The sequence below is a fragment of the Arvicanthis niloticus genome, chromosome 24 (assembly GCF_011762505.2).
Source record: "Arvicanthis niloticus isolate mArvNil1 chromosome 24, mArvNil1.pat.X, whole genome shotgun sequence".
NCBI classification, from domain to species: domain Eukaryota; kingdom Metazoa; phylum Chordata; class Mammalia; order Rodentia; family Muridae; genus Arvicanthis; species Arvicanthis niloticus.
Genome location: NC_133432.1, coordinates 15410846 through 15431310, shown reverse-complemented (window position 1 = coordinate 15431310; position 20465 = coordinate 15410846). Strand labels below are relative to the sequence as shown.

General features: G+C 50.1%; 1 protein-coding gene across 5 annotated transcripts in view; it reads right to left on the bottom strand.

The window, feature by feature from the left end:
- Nucleotides 1–20465, bottom strand: part of Dnah10 (dynein axonemal heavy chain 10) — a 112712-nt gene that overhangs the window by 9435 nt on the left and 82812 nt on the right. For all 5 annotated transcript variants that reach the window (XR_013107065.1, XM_076922919.1, XM_076922920.1 and 2 more), the window contains 17 exons: nt 19482–19653; nt 16574–16777; nt 16122–16202; nt 13824–14021; nt 12718–12879; nt 11455–11629; nt 10767–10948; nt 9342–9478; nt 7752–7969; nt 7403–7624; nt 7078–7225; nt 5677–5956; nt 5258–5487; nt 4172–4445; nt 2664–2768; nt 2142–2296; nt 834–988 (listed from right to left, as the gene is read on the bottom strand). Coding sequence is in view for 4 of the 5 variants with exons in the window: in XM_076922919.1 (XP_076779034.1) it covers nt 834–988; nt 2142–2296; nt 2664–2768; nt 4172–4445; nt 5258–5487; nt 5677–5956; nt 7078–7225; nt 7403–7624; nt 7752–7969; nt 9342–9478; nt 10767–10948; nt 11455–11629; nt 12718–12879; nt 13824–14021; nt 16122–16202; nt 16574–16777; nt 19482–19653 (3098 nt within the window). In the remaining variant the exon portion in view is untranslated. The remainder of the gene's footprint in view (nt 1–833; nt 989–2141; nt 2297–2663; nt 2769–4171; nt 4446–5257; nt 5488–5676; nt 5957–7077; nt 7226–7402; nt 7625–7751; nt 7970–9341; nt 9479–10766; nt 10949–11454; nt 11630–12717; nt 12880–13823; nt 14022–16121; nt 16203–16573; nt 16778–19481; nt 19654–20465) is intronic.

The following is a 20465-nucleotide window of genomic DNA, read 5'->3' as shown; positions in this document are numbered from 1 at the left end:
CAGCCCCTGTTCCTCATCTCCCCCACAGCTTGCTGACTATAAAGAAGCAAAGGCACATGTGAGTTTAGGATGTTCGCTTTTGTTTGGCTCAGTGCGAGAGCCACGCCATCCCAGATGGCAGCCACCAGGTTCTCTGAGTTATTGAGCCCTTGGCCTCTGGCTGCTCCCTACTGAGCTGTAAGTACAAATCTATCTAAAGCTTTTGAAGACTGACCACGAGGCTGTAAAACAGCTTATAACCTTTTTATGCTACTTACGAGAAATGGTAATGTTTTTAATACCCTTTAAAATAAATGTACTACTTAAAATTAAGGGGCCAGGAAGATGGCCCAGTTGGTAAAGTGTTTGCCTCACGCACATGAGGGCCCGAGTTCAATCCCCAACACCCACATAAAAAGCTGGGTATGCACATTTGGAATCCCAGTGCTGAGGAGGCAGAGACAGCCTGGGCTAATCCTTGGTCCTAATGTGAGACCTTGTATTAAGAAACATAGTGGATGGTTCCTGAGGAATGACACCCAAGGTTGAGCTCTGGCCTCAAAGCATACATCATACATACAACATGTGCCCACATACATGTACCTGTACTCTCACACATACACAAATTCATAGTTTAAAATATTAGAAAACTTTTAAGTTACCCTTTCTGCCTGAATTTGGCCCTCCGTATTTGTTTAGGGTATTGCATCTTTACACAGGAGGTCAGATCAGGTTTCCTTAGATCAGGTTAGCCCTGAGCCTGTGAATGTGGGAGAGGGGTACTCACTTTTCTCCACCAGGTCCCTTAGATCAGGCTAACCCTGATCCTGTGAGTCTGGGGGAGGGACACTCACTTTTCTCCCATGGTGAGGGTCACATAGTCAGTCACAGCCCGGTATACCCGGTCTACTCGAAAGCAACGTAAAATCAGCAGTTTCTGAAAAGCAGTGATGTTGTTATCGTAGCCCAGGGGGAACGGAAACTGCTCCAGTGAATCCTTGTCGTACCACTGCAAGAAGCAGAGAGGACTCACTGTGGTGTCAGCTCAGAAATGACACCGGCTACCCTTTGCATGTGAAGGTGCCAAGTGCCACTGAAGAGAGAGGAAGATCTGAACTTTTGATCTAGGTGTCATTGTGGACACCAAAATCCACAAGCTGGAAAAAACCAGAAGAGCTGAGTAGCAATCTCTGTGGAGTTCAGAGGACATGGCATCCATGAGGTGCCTAGTAAGTAGTTCTAAGGATGGATGGACAGGGGGATGTGTGATGGAGAGATGGATAGACAGATGAACAGTTGTATGGATGATTGTGTAAATGGATGGATAGATAAACAGATGTATGTATAGATGGATGGATGGATGAATGGTTGTTTAAATGAATAGATATATAGATGAACAGATGTATGTATGGTTGTATGGTTGTATGGCTGTATAAATGGGTGGATATATAGATGGATGGATGGATGGATGGATGGATGGATAGATGGACAGATGGAAGAATGGATGGACAGATAGATGAATGGATGGATGGATGGTTGTATAAGTGGATGGATAGATAGATGAACAAATACGTAAATGTGTGATGGAGAGATGGATGGACAGATGAACAGTTGTATGGATGAATATATATGTATGAATGATATATTGATGTATGAATGAATATAGTGATAGATATATTGATGGAGTGACGGATGATGGAGGGATAGGTGGACAGAGAAACAGTTGGATTGGTGATGGACAGATGAATTAAAGGACAGACTGATATCTAGATGATGGGTGAATGAACAGATGGATAATAGACAAATGGATGAATGGATGGATGGACAGATGACTGGATGGATGGGTGGGCTGATGGATGAACAGATGGGTAGATGGATGAATGGATGATGAATGGAAGGACAGATCAACAGATGGATGAACAGATGGACAGGGGCAGCAGAGAGACCAGGGATGGTAGAGAGATGAATGGATAGCTGACATGTGGGTGGGCAAAGGGGTGGCTGGTTGTCCCACACAGCCAGCAGGACTGGATGAAGGAAACGTGCATCCAGGGACCATGTGGAGTGGCTTCTCCTGGCAGCATTTTCCTGCAAGGGGAAGCTGTGGGTCCAGTGTGGAGGTGGGGAATGGCTTCTGTGCTGGGGAGAGTACGGACACTTACCGCCTGCCAGGTGGGGAGATGGTATTCAATATCAAGAGGGAGGTTCCCAAAGATGTTTGAAAACTTTTCTGACAGGAGAATGATGTCTTCCCAGCCCTGGTCTGACAGCCAGGTACATGGTTTCTTCCATTTGCTCTTCTCCAGAGAAATGTTCCCTAATCACCGGGAGAAGAGGGTGCCAGGTACCATGGGCTTTTCAATGCCCAGCATGCAGACCGTGCCCAGCGAGCACCCCCATGGCTCTTGCTCCTTTACCAAGGAGTGAGGAGGCACAGGAGGTTTGTGTTACCAGTAAGCCCAGCTGGACAGCATAGCCAGGCCTCCAGTCTCAACATAGCTCCGAAAAAAGGTGCCCTGAGTCAACCAGGAAGTGTCTCTGAGGCAGGACTTGCTAGATAACCTTTAGTTCTTGTAAGCCAAGCTTGAAGGGGATTTCACTACTGGTAACCTTTATGGTGCATGGACACGCATGTCTGGGTGCCCGTGGATAGGATGAGTGTGCAAGCCAGCAAGCCCCATTACCTTTTAAGAAGAAGTCTAGCTCGTCCTGAGGGACCCTCCCCTCTGCCTGCTCTATCTTGATGGTCATGTTGAAAGAGAAGAGAAGCTTATGCTTTTCAAACAGCCCTGTGGAGAGACGGAGACAGAGACCACGCTTCGGAACGGAGATCCTTGCACACTGCACGCTCAAGTCCAAGGAAAACAAACGGAATCCCACATAGCTAAGTGGCTGCACTTGAGGCTTTTTGCACCTGATGGCCATGGCCATCCAGGTGCCAAAGGGCAGCCTGTAGATGGACACCTGTATGCACCTGGCGCGGTGACACCAACAGGAACCCCACGTCTCGTAACTGGAGGGTGTGCAACCAGGGCAGGAGTCGCCCTCTCCACCCCACACCGGAACTGAGTTGCTGGGGTAGAGATGTGGAGTTTCCAGAGCACAGAAGTGACCACTAATAATAATAAGAGCCATTATTCCAAAAAAGCATGTGGTCCACGTAAGCAGCCCCAGTTGCAATGGTTACTGGTAGGTAAGTCCAAAGGTGGGTGCTGATAGCATAGACAAAGCCGGGGCAGGTACTTGGCCAGATGGTGATCACATTCCATAGGTTTAGAATAGTCCAGAATAAAAATGTTCTTAACAAACAGTGTTATTTGGAGAGTAGACAATAGTACAGCCATTTTGGAATGTACAGTTGGGTAGTCCCTCCAGAAGTCAGAGCCCCGGCATGTGGCCCAGAAATTCCACTCTAGGGAACGTATGGATCCAATATCAAAAGCAAAAGCAAACGTTCAGGTCGGGAAGGAGTTCTATGGAAGAACACTTGCCTAGCTTGCACGAGGCTCAGAGTTCCAGCTCCGGGACTGACACACACATGTGTGCACATGCACACACACAAACACACACACACACACACACACACACACACACACACAGAGAGAGAGAGAGAGAGAGAGAGAGAGAGAGAGAGAGAGAGAGAGAGAGAGAGAACTGTGATGTGGATAGCTGCACTGCACTAGCCAAACAGTCAAAAAAAGCAGAAACCACCCAGTGTCCTCCAGCTGAGAGAGAAACAGAACATGAAGCACTACCTAGTCAGTCCTGAACCAGCCGGTTCCTGATACTGTAGCTCAAGCCTCAGCTTCGGATGCATTAAATGAAGAGGCTAGCTAAGAGACTCACATATTCAGGGACTCCCTTGACAGGAAGTGCCCAGAACAGGTGTATTCTCAATCAGGAAGCTCCGCAGAGGCTGCCAGGGTGGAGGGAGGGAGGGAGAGGTCGAGGAACTGCTGATGGACCAGGGGCTGAGGCCCAATGGGGAGGTCCTAGATTTAGGGGCTCTGTGGCCTCTACTAAACCTGGAGTGGGGTATTTTGCGGGGTGGGATGTGGGACCAATGAATCTCATCTCACTAGAGACGTGGTTTAAAAGTTGGTGCCCTGGACACCCCTTCATAGAGTGAGCGGCTGGCACAAGGCCAGCTAAGTCTCGGTGTTCCGAGTCGGGCTCCCTCCTCTCCCCTCACCGGTGCAGCCGTAGTTGTAGATGTTGAAGGTTAACGTGTCCATGATGTTCTTCAGCCGCTTCAGAAGGATGGAGTCAGGTAGTGACTTCTTCAGGGACAGCCCGAAGACCTCCAGGAAGGCGATGAGGGAGTACTGGTACATGGAGTTGACAAGCGCCATCTCAGACAGCACGAAGAACAGAATGGCGCCCCGTCTTGCAGCTGGCCGGTAGCCATCCCTCAGCCTGTCAATGTCCAGGGCTGTCTTCTCTGCCAGCTTCAGCTTCTCTGACACCTGCAGAAGGACCTCAGTTACCATGGAAACAGGGAGGTAATACAGCCTAGAAGGCCTGGAGTGGTAGAGACTAGAGTGTTGGGGCATAAAAGTGACCATGACATGCTCCCTGGAGTCACCAGACCCTGCGGGGACCTTGAACGTGAGGGGACATCAGGCCATGTCCTTTCATGCAAACACTGGAAGAAGATGGAGTCAACCCAACATAAGGCCCAGCCCAGAGATGGAGAGCAATGTGATCTATATGGTATTTTTGGGTCCTGGATCCAGCCTCACCTGAAGCCACATCTGTCCATCTATAACTTTCGAACTAACTTCCCTTTTTATTTAAAGTAGGCATGACTGGGCTTTTCCATGACTCTCAATTGGAGAAGGTTGCCCAGCTGCACAGGAATCCCTTCCCCCTTATACCAGCACAGCCCCATGTAGGTGGCCCTTCCTTCTCCCAATCCTTTGGTCTCTTTTATGTGTATAAGTATTTTGCCTGCATGCATGTACATGAATCACGTGCATGCTTGATGCCTTTGGGAGCCCTAAGAGGGTATTGGATTCCCTGGAACTGGAATTGCAGAGGGTTGCAAGCTATGTTGTAGGTTCTGGGAATCTAACTCACGTCCTCTGGAAGAGAAACCAGTGCTCTTAACTGCTGAGCCATCTCTCCAGTCCCAAGGTAGCCTTTTTTTTTTTTTTTTTTTTTTTTTTTTTTTTTAGTCAGGTGAGAAAAGATAATACAAAGCGCCTGTTGATGCTGCTCTCCCAGCTGCTAGACTAGGGGTGACAGGGCCCCCTCCCGCCTGCACAGAGGTACCCACCTCTGTGGCTTTGGACTTGGTCTCCTCCAGGGTCTGCACCAGCTCCACATTGTCCAGCATGTTCCCTGTGGACGTGGCCAGCTCCCGCAGGAGTGAGTCCTCCAGGTCCTTGAGCAGGTTCTTGTTCTCACTTGTCTCTTGGATGAGATGCTCCCTCTGCTCCTCCAGCTCGCGCCTCTCATAGGCCACCAGCACACTCAGCAGCTGGTCCTCCAGGCCCTTCAGAGTGACTGAAAGGATAAAGAACCCTCAGTTGCTCACCCTGGAGTCCGGGCTAGGCATACCCAGACACCTGCAGCTCACTGCATTCCAAAGTCCCCAGTCCATACACATTAAGAACCAACTGGGGACGTCAGAGAACAAGGCTCGGTTTCAAGGTGGGCTCCTGGATGCTTGCAGCCAGATCTGTCCCTTCTTACCAGTATAGTTGATGACCATGGCCTTTCCAAACACCGACGGGGAGTATCTGGGATTGGCCAGCTTGGTGTTGAGGTACAGCCGGAAGTTGGAGTCATAATCCACCTCCTTGTCCCCCAGGATGATGAACTGGCGGCCTTGGGAAGTCTTGATGTTCTTCTCCAGGACATTGTCAATCACGGGGTCGATGTACTCATCCACGTCATGGAACAGGAAGGGGGTCCCATACTTTATGGACATCTCCAGCTGCTTGAGGAAGTCAGGGTCATTGAAGGAAGCAACCTGCAGGCAAGAGGCAGGAGTTGGGATGTGCCATGCCTAGTGAGGCCTCAGTGAGAGAGGGAGGGAGGGAGGGAGGGAGAGAGAAAGTGCTCTCTACAGAAGTGTAGGAGCCAGAAGTAACTAGGAGAGTCAAGACGCAAGGGCCAGAAAAGCAAACACAGGACAAAACTGGAGACCACTAATTTGAAAGCTGGACTCCCAACAATCCCCCTCTTAGTGTGTGCCCTGGAGGACCATGAATGTGGACACAAACAGGGCTGGTGAGGTGGCTCAGTGGGTAAAGGCCATGCAAGCCTGAGTTTGATCCCTAGAACTCACATGATACATGAAGAGAATCAGCTCCACAAAGTTCTCCTCTGACTGCACATGCATGACCCACCCCCCCAACAAACATGCACAAAAAAGAAGTGTGCATACAGATGATCACAGCAGCACCATAAAGTGGAAACAACCCTGTTCATCAACTGATGGTGAAGCAACAAAATGTGGTGTGTCCATACAAAGGAATATTACACAGCTGTAAAGAGGACAAAGAGGTCGGGACAAAACACCAAAACACCCATACCTGCTATAACATCATTGAAACCCTACTTCATAAAAGAAACCAATCACAAATGACTAGATACTAAATGGTCCTATCCATAGAAAATATCCAGAATAGGCAAAGCCAAGGAGACAGAAACTATATTAGCAGTTGCCAGTGGCTAAGCAGCAACCACTAAGGGAAACAGCATTGTTCTTGGTTGGGGTGGGGCTGGGGTAATAAAAATATTCTAAACTGACTTTGCTAACTATTATAGGATTCTGCAAATACTCTTTAAAAGCCACAGAAGTGTCTGCTTTGAATGAGCAAGAGACTTGCTAAGTGGGTCACATCCAAATAAAGCTGTCACCTTAGCCTCCCTCCCCAGCCTGCTCCTTCCCCCACCCAGACACACACAGTGGAGCATCCTGGGCTACCAAGCCCTGTTCTGGACAGAGAGAAAGAAAGACAGAAGGTATGGTCTTTGTCAAAAAAGGTGCTTTCATCCTGAGCCCCTAAGCAGAGGAAGGGGCTGCTTGGTCCTCAGGTGGGGTTCAGGATGGAGCCCGGGGCAGGACTCTAGGCCGAGGGGCCGCACCCGTAGGTTGTTCTTCTCCTCCTTTCTTTTGATCCAGTTGAGGGCCTGCTGCTGGGGGTCGATGCAGAGTGGGAAGCGACTGGCTCGGGTTGTAAGGATGCCATTCTGAACGGAGAGCTCATCAGGGGGAAGACCCTGGGAGCCCCACCTGTGAGGGACAGCCACAAGCAGATGAACTTACCCCACCATGAACCCAACACTGCAGGTCACAGGGTCAGCCTTCCAGAACATCCTTTGCTCAGGAATGGCTGTTTTCCCCAGGCCTACAGCCTACCCCCACCCCCAGGTGATGCCCACGAAGACCCCTCTGGGCCAAGCGTGGTACCTGCTGATCTCAACGTCGTCGGTGAGGAGGTTCTCCAGCCGGAAAGGCTGGCTCAGGGGGATGTCTCGATCCAAGATGTCGTTTCTCCACACCTGGTTGACCATCTCATCACGAAACTCCCAGGTGAAGGCGCCCTCATAGCTCAAGAAGGCTGCACAAAGCAAGCAGTCACCTAGTAGCTTCACCCTCCGGTGCATTAGCTCATCCAGGTCATTCAGCCATCTGCATGGGACAGGGAGGCCACCGTGAGCAGCTCCGTGCTGGCCATGAGCAACCGGAACCTGCTTCGGAGCAAGCAATCCGTTTGTGTAGATTACGGCTCCCCTCAGTAGTGGGCGACGCCCCTCACCTGATGTTCTCTGAGCCCAGACCAGAGATGAGCTTGTCGGCCGCGATCAGCCGTCTCTCCATGATCTCTGCCTCTTCCTGCAGCTTCTGCTTCTCTAGGATGGCGGCCTCATACTTGGCCCCCAAAGCCTCCAGTTCCTTTTGGATTGCTGCCAACTCGTTCTGGATCTTCTCTAGCTCCCGTTTGGTGAGGAAGAAATTCCGCTCCAGCCTGGCCACCTGTGTGACGACAGTGAGCAGGTGACCCGCCATCTCTACCTACCTACAATCGGGGGTTCTCAGCCTTCCCAAGGCTGCGACCTTCTCATACAGTGCCTCATGTTATGGCGATTTCCCCCAACCATATGACTGTAATTTTGCTTCTGTTAGGAGTCGCAATGTAAAGAGATATCTGATATGCAGGATACCTGATACTTCTGACCTCTGTGAAAGGGTCATTTGACCCCCAAAGGAGTCTTGAGGACTACTGACCTACATGAAGACAGTGGGCAGACAGTGAAGGGTCCCAAGAGTGTTCATACTGTGTCTCCATATATGGTGTGGCCACCATCAAGACACATGGCTCTGTGTGTGTGTTAACAGTATGTTCAGGTGAATGCATATCCATACACACATATACAAGGCCAGAAGTAGACATTGAATATCCTTTTCTGTCACCCTCTGCCCTGTTCCCCCAGGACTGTGTCTCTCAATTGATCCTGAATCTACTGTTTTCCCGATAGTCTAGAGGCCAGAAACCCTGGGTGGTCCTTCTATATCTGCCCACCCCCAGTGTGTGTGTGTGTGTGTGTGTGTGTGTGTGTGTGTGTGTGTGTGTGTGTGTGTGTGGGTGGCTTACAGGATTATATGGCTAACCTAACTTTCACATGGGTGCTGGGATTTGAACCCAGGTCCTCATGCTTGCTCAGCAGGGACCCTTGCCACTGAGCTGTTTCCTCTGTGCATCACGTGGCTTCTCTTCTGAGCCACTTGCAGCTATAAGAGTGAGCTCAACCTCATGTAGAAAAAAAAAAATACCCTGCCCCTAAGATAGCAGACATCTCTCGGGTTGTGTGTCCTGAAGTCACAGAGAGGCAGCTCGGTGTTTTTTAGTCAAGCATTCAAGAGAATGTCTTCCAGACATTTCAGGTTCTCATGGGAAGCTGGGAAATTGATAGGATCACACCGTTACCCTTCAAAATGATTTCAGCCTAGTTGTTCACTATGGGGCTGGCCCCGCCCACAAAGGGGGCACGTGACAATGGCTGGACATACTCCTGAGTGGGGACAATAGGTATCTGGTAGACAGAAACAGGGATGCTGACAAATATTCTACAATTCACTGGATGTCCCCGGCAGGAGGGAGAAGCCATCGTGACAGCCAACATCGCTGAGACTAAATAGCCACCTCAGCTTGGGGTGTGGCTGTGACCATCTTTATTTTACACTGTGCACACAGGCCTCAGCCCTGCCTGTCCATATGCTGTGTGAGAGACCCCAGTGGCCAGGCTCATAAGTCTTTACGTGGTTTGGAGTCAGAACCTGCCAGGATTTTTCAGCAACATTATGGACACTTGAACTCTGACCCCAGGGCAGCGAGGCCTTGGCTCACCTTGTCCCTTTTGGGCTTGATCTCCCGAAACACATCACAGTAGCCCATGACGGCCTCCACGAACTTCAGCATTCCCAGCCCTGCCTTGCTCACTGCTTCCATCTCTTCGATTGTGGTGTTCAGAGTCTTCAGGAGGCCTGGAGGGCAAGCACAGTGACATCAAGCTCCCTCCCCGGGTGGATAAAACTGGAGACATGCTGCCTATGGACAGAGGGAGAGTCTCGAGTGCCCGTTCCTCAGGGGCCTGCAGGGTGGAGTTGAAGGTGGGTATGGAGGGTAAAACTGCCGCCACCTGGTACTCCGTGTGACCTCATGTGACCCAGAGGCCCCACTGGACACCTTCAAAGTTCTGGGGACAGGAACATTCATGGGGGCTCAGACAAGCAGCCGAGTGGATTCATAGCTATGGTGGGTCTTGGGTCACATCCACCACCACCCAGCAATGTCCAAGTAGAGGAAACCTTGCTATTTCAGAGTTTCATTTGTGCCCGTGTTTCACTTACATGACTGTGAGAGGCTTTCTGCTTTCTTTACACAAATTATTCTCCCTCTCTTTGGTGTGTGTGCGTGTAAGCATGCCATGGTGCACTCATCAAGTGAAGTCAGATGACAACTTTGTGGATGTCAGTTCTCTCTACTTGTACCTGGCTTCTGTAGATCTAATTCAGGTCACCAGGCACTATGAACACACACCTTTACCTGCTAAGCCATCTCGCCAAACCCCCTCTTCCCCTTCCTTCCTTCCTTCCTCCCTTTTTTCCTTCCTTCCTTCCTTCCTTCCTTCCTTCCTTCCTTCCTTCCTTCCCCCCTCCCTCCCTCCCTCCCTCCCTCCCTCCTTCCTTCCTTTCTTCCCTTCTTTGGACAAAATCTCACAGTCCAGCCTGACCTGAACTCAATATGTAACTGAGAACCTTGAACTCCTGATCCTCCTGCCTCCAGCCCGGAAGTGCTGGAATTGCAGGTGGCAACCACCACATTGCCCAGTGCTGGTGACTAAATTACAGGTCTCATGCCTTCTAGGCAGGCTCTCTCCCAGCTCACGGATAAGGTTGCACACAGCTCTGACAATGTGCTCTGTGAGGACTTCCTGGCAGGGAACTTGGGCATTCTCTGGCCAGAGACAACATCTTGCTGATGGCAGATGGCACTGCCCTCCCCCTCCCCCGATCTCCAGGTTCCTATGGAGTTGGAGGAGGCACAAAGGGAAAGTGCTGAGCCACACAGAGGCAGGGCCAGGTTCCCATCAATTCTTGTTTCTCTGCCAAGAAGAGTCAGACCCACTGCTGAGCTGACTGCATATGGGCCAATGGCAGCTGCCTCTGTCCCTGTGTCACCAGGTGGACAGCCATGGTCCTGCTCCACCTACGTGGCTAAGGTGACACCCCGGCCACACCCCTCGCCTGGACCCTTCCAGCCCCCAGTCACCTTTGATGTTCTTCACTTGACCCTGGGTGATAGAATCGAAATCAATCTCCATCAGGGACCGCAGGAAGTTGGGGTCGGACATCATGCCCTTGGCGGTTTTCCAATTAAGCTCCTTGTAGCCTTTCATGATGAGGATACACTCACAGACTGTCTGCACTTGCTTCGGGGGCTTCGCAAATGACCTGGGGGACAAGAGGGCCCGTGTTCAGAGAGGCCAGGACCTAGCTAGAATTCTTGGGAAAAACAAGAAGCAGGCACAAGGGCTCCCTGGAGGTCACTGCCTGGGAGTAGAGGACGCCTAGTTCCTAGAGGGAGGAAGATGGCCCAGGAGGGGTCTCATTTGACCCTGGAAGACAGCAGGAAACAGAGACACGATGGTACTCATTAAAATGCAGACAGATACCGCAGGATATATAGGCAACCTTCATGCTCCAGACCCTGCAGTCAGAACCTTGTAAAGCTGGTTGCTTTGATCGTATCTTTAAACTCTCTGGCTTGGGGGTAACCAGGTGGCTCAGTGGTTAGAAACACTGTCTGCCCTTTCATAGGACCCAGGTTCAGTTCGAATCACCCACATGGCCTCAGGGGCCTCTCTTCTTCGATATTTGTAAAGGGGGTGGGGTGAGCATGAGGCAGGCCCTGAGAGAGCTCCAGGGATGCAGGTGGGAGCGAAGGTGGTGGCTGGTACCTGATTTCAGTCACGTCTGACTTGTCCAGCTTCTGCAGCTCCAGTTTGGCGGCCTCTAGGATGGGCATGACCTCAGCCAGAGCTGTCTCAGCCTCGGCCTTCTCTACAGCGATGATCTTGTTCTGCTCTTCTATCTCTATGGCCTTCTCCTCTGCCAGCTTCTTCTTCTCCTCCGCTGCAAGGGGGAGGGGCTGGTGAGATGCTGCGATGCTGAGAATGGAGCTATGCCTCCTACAAACCTTAAAGCCATGGACTGGGGAGTGGCCAGGGGGCTCTCACCAATTCACTGACCTCAGAAGTTCACAGAGAGGACCCTACATGGTATTTCTTTCTGTGTCCTACCCACTTGATCCTATGTCTGCCCCACCTGCCTGGACACTGCTGGCCAAGGACCTAAGGCGGCCTTCTGACTTTAGATGACTGAAATGGGTCTGATGGGTCTGTCTGTCTCCCAGTGTCTGCCCTCCTCCTTGGTCAAAAAAAAAAAAAAAACTTCTTCTAACATTTAATGTGTTTGTGTTTGCATGCCACAGAATCTGTTCTCTCCTACCATGTGGGTCCCAGGATCAAACTCAGGTCAGAAGGATTGGCAGCAAGCCCCTTTCCCACTGAGCCACCTCACTGGCCCTTTCTCTCTCCGTCACCCAACCCCACCCCTACTTCTCTAGCAACCCTTCCTCTTTATGTTCGGTCAGGTCCAGCCCTAGAGATGCCCCATCTAGGGAGTACCGTCCCTCTGTGTGACTTCCTCTCACCATTCTCTCTGTTGGTGACTCCGGTCACAGCCTGACTTCACTTTGTCACTGGCTTGTACCTTGGCTGGCTGCCTCTAAGTGATGGGCATCTCCCATAAGTCGAGCTCAGAGGTGACAGGGAGCACAAGGGGCAGACAGTGGCCTCTAGGCTCACAGCCACTAGAGCCTCAAAGTGAGACCTTATTAGAAAAGATGTTGTTACCGAAGATGAGGTCACACTGGCCTGGGGATAGACCTGTTCCAGTATCTGGTGACCTCATAAGAAGCCATGCCTCATACTGAGCTCGTGTGGTGAATTATCACAGTGCTTGGTATGAGTAGGCAACACCACTAAAAATAAAATGTTTAAAAATTAAACAGGGACGCTCAGGGAGAGTGTCCTGTGATCTGGCATTTGAGGCTTGCTACTAATGGCTGCCCACACAGCTGGTCTCTCAGCAGTATCTTGGAAGTCCCAGTGTCAGGCACAGACTGGCCCCAGGGCTGATAGCCTACTGCAGGCACTTGCCTATGGCTGTGTTGGTGGCGATTTCCTCCAGCAGGGTCTCACAGGCAGCCGACTTCTCGGCCAGGACAATCTTCTGCTCTGCCAATTTCTGGTTCAGCTCGTCCAGCTGGATGGTAGCCTCCTTCAGCTTGTCCAGCCCACCCTCCAGACGCTTGCACTGTGCTGGAGGGCAGACAGCACAGGGTCAGTGGTCAGGCTCTGGGGCAGGACCTTGCATTAGCCTCGCTGGGACCCAACCAACAAGAGGAAAAGAACTCTCTTCTACAAGACGCCATAGCCCTGTCCTTGCTCCTAGGCTGCGTGGCATTTGCTAACATGAACCAACGGGTAAAAACCAGTGTGCCTTTGTTTGTTTTGTTTTGTTTTTCCAGACAGGGTTTCTCTGTGTAGCCCTGGAACTCGCTCTATAGACCAGGCTGGCCTCGAACTAGAGATCCGCCTGCCTCTGCCTCCTGAGTGCTGGGATTTAAAGCCCACACCACCACCACGCTGGTAACAGTACATCTCTTAGCCAGCAGCCCCGGACAGCCCTTCCTAAATAGCCCTTTTCTAACAGAGCACGCTGGGGACCAGGGGACATCTAGGGCATAGAAAACAGCTTTGCAAGCACAGGGCCATAAGGAACTAAAATCATGCAGTGTCCCACCCTCAGCAATGACCTGCCCCCAAATGCAAAAGCCAAATCTGCTCTATTTTGACCCAAACATAAGCTTTGAGCTGTCCATGCCTGTCATGGTTTGTATATGCTCGACCCAGGGAGTGGCACTATTAGAAGGTATGGCCTTGTTGGAGTAGGTGTGTCACTGTGAGCGTGGACTTTAAGACCCTCATCCTAGCTGCCTGGAAGCTAGTATTCTGCTAGCAGCCTTCAGATGAAGAAGTAGAACTCTCAGCTCCTCCTGCACCATGCCTGCCTGGATGCTGCCATGTTCCTACCTTGATGATAATGGACTGAACTTCTGAACTTGTAAGCCAGCCCCAATTAAATGTCATCCTTATAAGACTTGCCTTGGTCATGGTGTCTGTTCATAACAGTAAAACCCTAAGACGATGCCATAACACCCTGCCTCCGCACCCCTGCCCTGCCCACACCTCTCCCCGCTCACCTATGTTGTACTGGGTTTTCTCATCTAGCAGTTTCGAGTAGGTGTTAATGAAGTCTAGGTAGTTCTTAGGAGTCACGTAGTTGCTGCGCCTCAGCTTCTGCTGGAACTGCTTGCTGAACTCACCTACCGACTGGTGGACCATAACGACGTGCTCCACGAGATCTTCAAGTTTCTCACTGGGAATCATGGAGTTATCCCCTGCAGTGGAAGGAGCAGAAAAAGTGAAGGTTAGAAACAGAAAAGGAGGACTGGGGGGCAGCTCCAGCACTGCAGAAAACAAACAAAAGAGAACAGAACCCCAGAAAGTGAAATATTAACCCACAGATACAAGAACTCTACTAACAGAAGTGTGGCCGAAAGAACCAGACCTAGAGCCTCCAAAAGGTCTGTGAACACCAATGTTCACAGCAGCAGAGTGGTTAGGAGAAAATAACAGAGTCCATCTGAGGTGAACAGTAACAGTGTGGCATGCCCATTCAGTGGAGTATTATTCAGCCATGAAAAAGGACCAAATGCAGGGCTACATTCTAAGTGAGCCTCCAGAAACACTCTACAAAAAGAAGCTAAACACAAAGATGCAATGTGCATAGGTCCCCTTACATGACATACATAGACACAGGGAAGGTTCATAGAGACAGGAAGCAGGTTAGAGGTATCCAGAGCCTAGGAGGAGGGAAGAGTCACTGTTTAGATGGGTGCAGAGCTTCAGTCGAGGAGAATGGAAAGTTCTGGAAACAGATGGAGGCGGTGGTTGCCTGACATGAGTGTAATCAGTGCTTCAAGTACATTTAAGATGGACAGAAAGGGAAAGCTTACAGTAGACATATTTCCCTTAAGCAAAATGCGATTTTACCGAAAACTTAATTTGAAAATAGGAAGTAGGCAGCCATTACTTGTGGCAATTTCCTGAACCTGTGATCTGTCCCTGGTGATTTCTCTAACACAGAAGCCAATCCTTCTGCCCTGGGGCCAGGAAGCTCTGTGCCTTTCTCCAGGGCTCAGGTACCAACAGCAGAAACTCAAGCTTCAGGACTGGGACTGGAAACCAACCCCTGATCCCCAAGCCCAGCACACAGACCCCACCCATGGCAGCTGGGTAGGTGGACTCAGCCATTCTGTGACAGATTCCAATGTTCAGCACACACTGGTGTTTAAGGGGGCCCTTCCTAGGAGTCTACTAGAATGACTGGTGATCTCTCCCAGAAACAAATCTCTTCTCTTGGGTCATGCTGATGGCCTGGGATGCAACAGGCTCGGGGAGAACATGAGGGGAGAAGGTGTCCGGGTTCTGCAGATCTGTCTGTGACTCAGACTACACACAGCATGCCTGAAAAACTCGGCCCACGGGCATCCAATATGGCAAGTGGAGCTTCAGGGAATATGTTCTAAGGGAAGCAACTGTAAATGAATTGTGGATAGCTTTATGTATAGAACTGAAACACTGAATGCTGGGAAGGTAGCAGCATGACTTGCACACATTGGGAGCTAGCATGCGAAGCCATGGCAGGGCTAGCAGCCACAGCTCCACAGGGGCAAGCACGGCCGGCCCACCACTTGTATTTTGTAAATAAAGTTTTATTGAAACACAGCCAAACTTGTCTACATCTGGTCCCGGAGAGCTCTCAAAGCACACTGTCAGAATTTGGCAGCTGTGACGGAAGCAGATATTGCTTGACACTACAGGACCTCCACAGGAGCAGTCTGCCAGACTCTGAGTCACACCATCACCACAAATGTCCTCTTGGCTTCCTTCCCAGGAGAACAGCATTGTAACTGAAATTACAGCTCTGGCTTTGGGTAGAAGGGCTGTTTGTTTATTGAGTTTGTTGGATGCATATTGGTAAGGTTGAAACTATTTACAAAGCTACCCAGTGGCACTGGTTACAAATCCTTTCGAATTAGATCTAAACTAAAAGAGAGCCTATGTTGGCATCTCCATGTTAGTCACCTTTGGGACATTTTCCCTACAAAGGGCTGAACAGTAATGGCACTGTCTCTCTGGCAAGGATGTGGTGTAGGAGAGGCCAAAGACAGAATGTTCATGAAGTGTGGGCCAATAAAACTTTAGTCATCAAAACAATCAGGGGGCCACATTTGGCAGTAGGCCCTGCAGTGAAGACTTCTGATCCCTTTGGATTAGAGCAAAATATAACCCCAAGCCCTATACTAACAATAGAAACCTATTTTTTATCATAGGGTATCTATGATGAACCAATCTACTGGGCCAAGATTCAGTCAGAACAGTGACAAGATTCTTTAGGAGACTACCAAGCAATCCCCACTATAGTGGTAGCTTACCTAAAAATGACTTGGCAACTGCGTGCAAGGCCTGTGGTGGCCAGGGCATGAACCAATCAATACCAGTGTTGTTCACAAGGCCTTGGAGAGAAAGGAGAAAGAGGATCACTTTGCAACCCAGAACTACTCCAGTGAGTGCACAGTCTTCGGTGTCTTCCAGAGTGGTGGCTTAGCTGTTACACCCAAGTGTGACTATGTCTCAGCATTTTGTCATTGTGATACTGTGAGAGAGAAGAGGGGTACCCTCCCCATACCACCTGCCAGGAAGACACCAGCCATGTCTACTGAGAACTGAGAGGGGCCAAGGAGGTGTGCCTACAGTGCAAGGCCAACTTTCAACTCGGTATGACATCCCATGTGACGCTACTGGTGGGAGTTTGGAGGTCCCCAGCATGCATACACACACCATAATGCAGCAATGGTGAGGATTTATAGGCTCGGCTCAAAGGTACCTGGGAAATTTCTACACCGGGTCCTCAAGGTGTCTCCCACTGGTGACATGCCCAGGACAATATGTAGGTTGTTAGCGCTTTTATTCACAAAAAATTGCCACACGGACTCCTTGGCTGGACCCATGCCGAACTTCAAGGCCTCCTGGCCAATCTGACCAAGGATGTTGTCCTTTTCCTCTTCAGCGAAGAGTGCAGGGACCATTCCTAGAGGACAAGGATGTAGGTGAAACTGGCTTTTAGGTCTCTGAGTTCTGACCTCCCTGAGTGGAAAAGGAGGTGATGAAGCAAGGCATGATGGGAAGAGCAGCAGGTGCCAGTGAAAGACAAGGGCTGGGGTCCATACTCACACACAAGTACTCACCCAAGATCAGAGGGGTCTCTGAGCTTTCAGGATGGATAGTAAGTGTCCCTTTCCTACCCTGAGGACTGTACTGGGCATCAAAACCCATGTACATATGTTTCTTGCAGCAGGATTCTTACCAGGGGGATTTGCTTCCCAGTAAACATTGGACAATATCTAATTAGACAGCATTGTAACAATTTGAAAGGACTGAGCTAGTTAGTTTTAAACATCAGCTTGTCACAATGTTAAATTATCTGGGAAAAGAGTCTCAATCCACTAACTATCTGTATAAGATGAGTTAGTGTGTTAAGCGATGTACAGTGACTCAGCCTACCATGGGCAGCACCATTCCCTAGACAGAGGTCCTTAATTCTACATAGCAAGAGAAAGCTGGAAGCTGGCAGCACTGGGAGCATTATTGACTGTGGATATGATATGACCAGGTGTTCAAGCTCCTACTGCTGACTCCCCCACATCAGAAAAAGAACTTTAACCTGGAATTGTAACCCAAATAAACCTTCCCTTCCCTAAGTCGCATTGTGCTCTGGGCATTTGTCACAGCAACAGAAATAAAAATAGAACAGAGATGGTCCAGCATCCAGTGGGAATAGCCAGTTATACAGTATCAGATCCTACAAGGCCCAAGGGCAGGCCCACAGAAAAGTACAGCCCTGTCCTCAATGCCAGTAAGGCTTTGGGCAAACACTGTGCAGGGACAGGGGCTGGATGACTATGAGTGTCTGTGCTTTAGATGGCAAGACACCTGTGTCAAGGGATTTCTGTGCAGAGTTCACGTTGTAGTCAAAGCTGCTCCTCTTAAAAAAGCCTTACATCTTCCCTCAACTCTGAGCAGACCCCACGGGTGGCCAGAAAGCACATAGACTATGTCCAGGCAGTGAGAATGTCGTCTCATCTTTGAATGACCCACAAGGTCCTGTATCTCAGTGCTTCTCTCTTTTTTTGTTTGTGGTTTAGGTTTCTTTTTTTATGTGTGTGCGTGTATTGGGGGGGGGGGGGTGTCTCATGTAGCCTAGGCTAGCCTTGAACTTGTTATATAACTGAGGATGACCTTGTACTTCTGACACTCCTATGTAAGGAGCAAGAAGTCCTGAGTGAATGTGTGTTGTTCGACATGAACATGTGCATGCTAAGAACTAGTGGGACCTTAGCCACATGGAAATTGTAAAGCCTTCCTCTGGTCTGAATACTATTGTTGACAATGGGCTGAACATGTCCACCATAGTCCCCCCACCCCATGCTTACATCCTGGAGACTGCTGCTCTGCAGAGACCGTTCCTATGGAAATCAGCTAAATCCACCTCCTTGATCCAGGTGTGTACCACAAACCCCGCCTCTTTCTTTATCTGTATCTAATAACCCTGCCTCCTTTTCATCAAAACACACTCAGCTCCTGGATGCTGCCACTCCTCCATCAGAGAGCCTAGACCACCTGATTCCTGATTCTTCCCACGTGCTGGTCACACCCTTATGACCCCTACCTAATTTTCTGGGACCCAAGCTGTATGAGAATCAGCATTCCTGCCTCTACATTCTGGGTGATGGGAGTTCACACATGTACTACTATGCCCAGCATAGGTGTGTATGTTTTCTGCTGGTACTAGGGATCGAACCCAGGACCTCACACATGCTAATCAAGTACCCTACTACTGAGCTACTACATCCCAGGCACTCCTGAATCCTGCCCATGAGATCACCATACCCCTGGCTTGATGTCTCTTCTCCATCTGACGTCAGTACATGGGACTCTCTACATTGAAGTTTTTTTGTTTTTTTTTTCCAGCAGTGCCCTGGCCACTCTTCCTAATGGGAGAACATGAATAATGCCCCCTTAAAGATATCCTCACCCCCACCCTACGACCTACAAGCATGTTTCCTTATGCTCCCTCCCAAATGGGAGGAGGCTTTACAGTTAGGACAAGGCTGAGGACACAGGCAGCCCAATGCTGTCACAGGAAAGGGTGAGAAACAGAAGTCAGTGGTGGGGGACAGAAGCAAAGAGTAAGGTTACATGAGCCAAGGAGCCCTGGGCTAGGGTAGCCTCTACAAGCTGGAAAGGATGAGTTTGTACATTGTGGACCTGTTCACACTGTGACCACCATGCAGGGATGTTAGAATGAGCTCGCCTTTGGGCAGTTTGCAGAAGGCCCACGGGTAAGAGACAACACAACCTCTTCCAAGCCCTGTTTTGTGCGGCTCCCCTCCCCTCATAATCACGGTTCCAATTCCCTGGGAAACCCACCCCTGCCCTGCACACCCCAGATTTTGGGCTTCAAGGACAGCAGAGGTCTTGGGCCTCATATTGCCTGCAAAATCTGGCGTGTGGATGGCAAGGTCTCTCACAGAGCTGAGACACACATGGCTTCAGGTTCAGGAACTACATGGACCATCCCTGTCCCAAGAATGAGAAAAGCAACCAACACAAGCATAGGAAGAGGGCCCAGGGATGCCCCACCCTGACAAACCAAAGACTGCCAGCGCCATCTCGGGCTGCAGTGGCAGGGACGGACATTCCTGTCACATGGGTGCCCACTGGGCAGGCAGTACCTGAGGTCAGCATGTTGTTGATGAGTTCCAGGAAGCCCTCTTCAGCCACATGTGCGTCTGTGAACAGGAAGATCATCATCTTGTTCTCCAGCCCCAGCTTCATGTACAGGTTCTTCAGATCATCCCGGAAGTTAGTCTCTGAGTAGCCTCGGCTCAACAGGATCTCAAACACCTGAGGAAACAGACAGGTCGTGGCTGCTGAGGCAGGGGGAAAGCGCTGAGCACAGTAGGAGAGCATGTGGGTTTGCATGCCCCCAAACACATTACACCACACGAGGGGCACAGGCAGGGAAGCCGGATGATTGACAGGTGACCAGTGTGTGCTGCACACATGGGTCAGGGTACGAGCATAAAAATTCCCATGCTCCTATGTAGAACACGGGTCTGGAGAAAGGAAGGCAAGGGAGGGACTTGGTGTCTTGAGAGTCATGGGGTTTTGAAAACAGGACACCTGCAGCAGCAAAGGCAGGTGACGGTCACCCGGATCTGCAACTAGACAAAGTACCTGCGTGCACACTTAAAAGGGTGAACCATTATCTCGAATTCCAGCTCCACAAAGCAGTCTTATCCTTTCTGTTGGGCTGGAGAGATGGCTCAGTGGTTAAGATCACTGATTGCTCTTCCAGAGGTCCTGAGTTCAATTCCCAGCACCGACATGGTGGCTCACAACCATTTGAAAAGGGATCTGATACCCTCTTCTGGTGTGTCTGAAGTCAGTGATAGTATATTCACATATATAAAGTAAATAAATAAATCTTTAAAAAAAATCTGTTGATTTTCATTTACATGTGTGGGGGCTTATATATCTGTAAATAAACCACATACATGTAGGTGCCTGTAGGAACCCTAGGAAGTTGGAGCTATTGGAAGCTCAAGTGTGTATGACAGTCAGGAACGCCCCCCCACCCCTCAAGGCTCCTCTGTGTTCTACGGTCACGGGTGCAGCTGCAGTCTGACTTTTGAGCTTGCAGTCTCTTGTGAGTT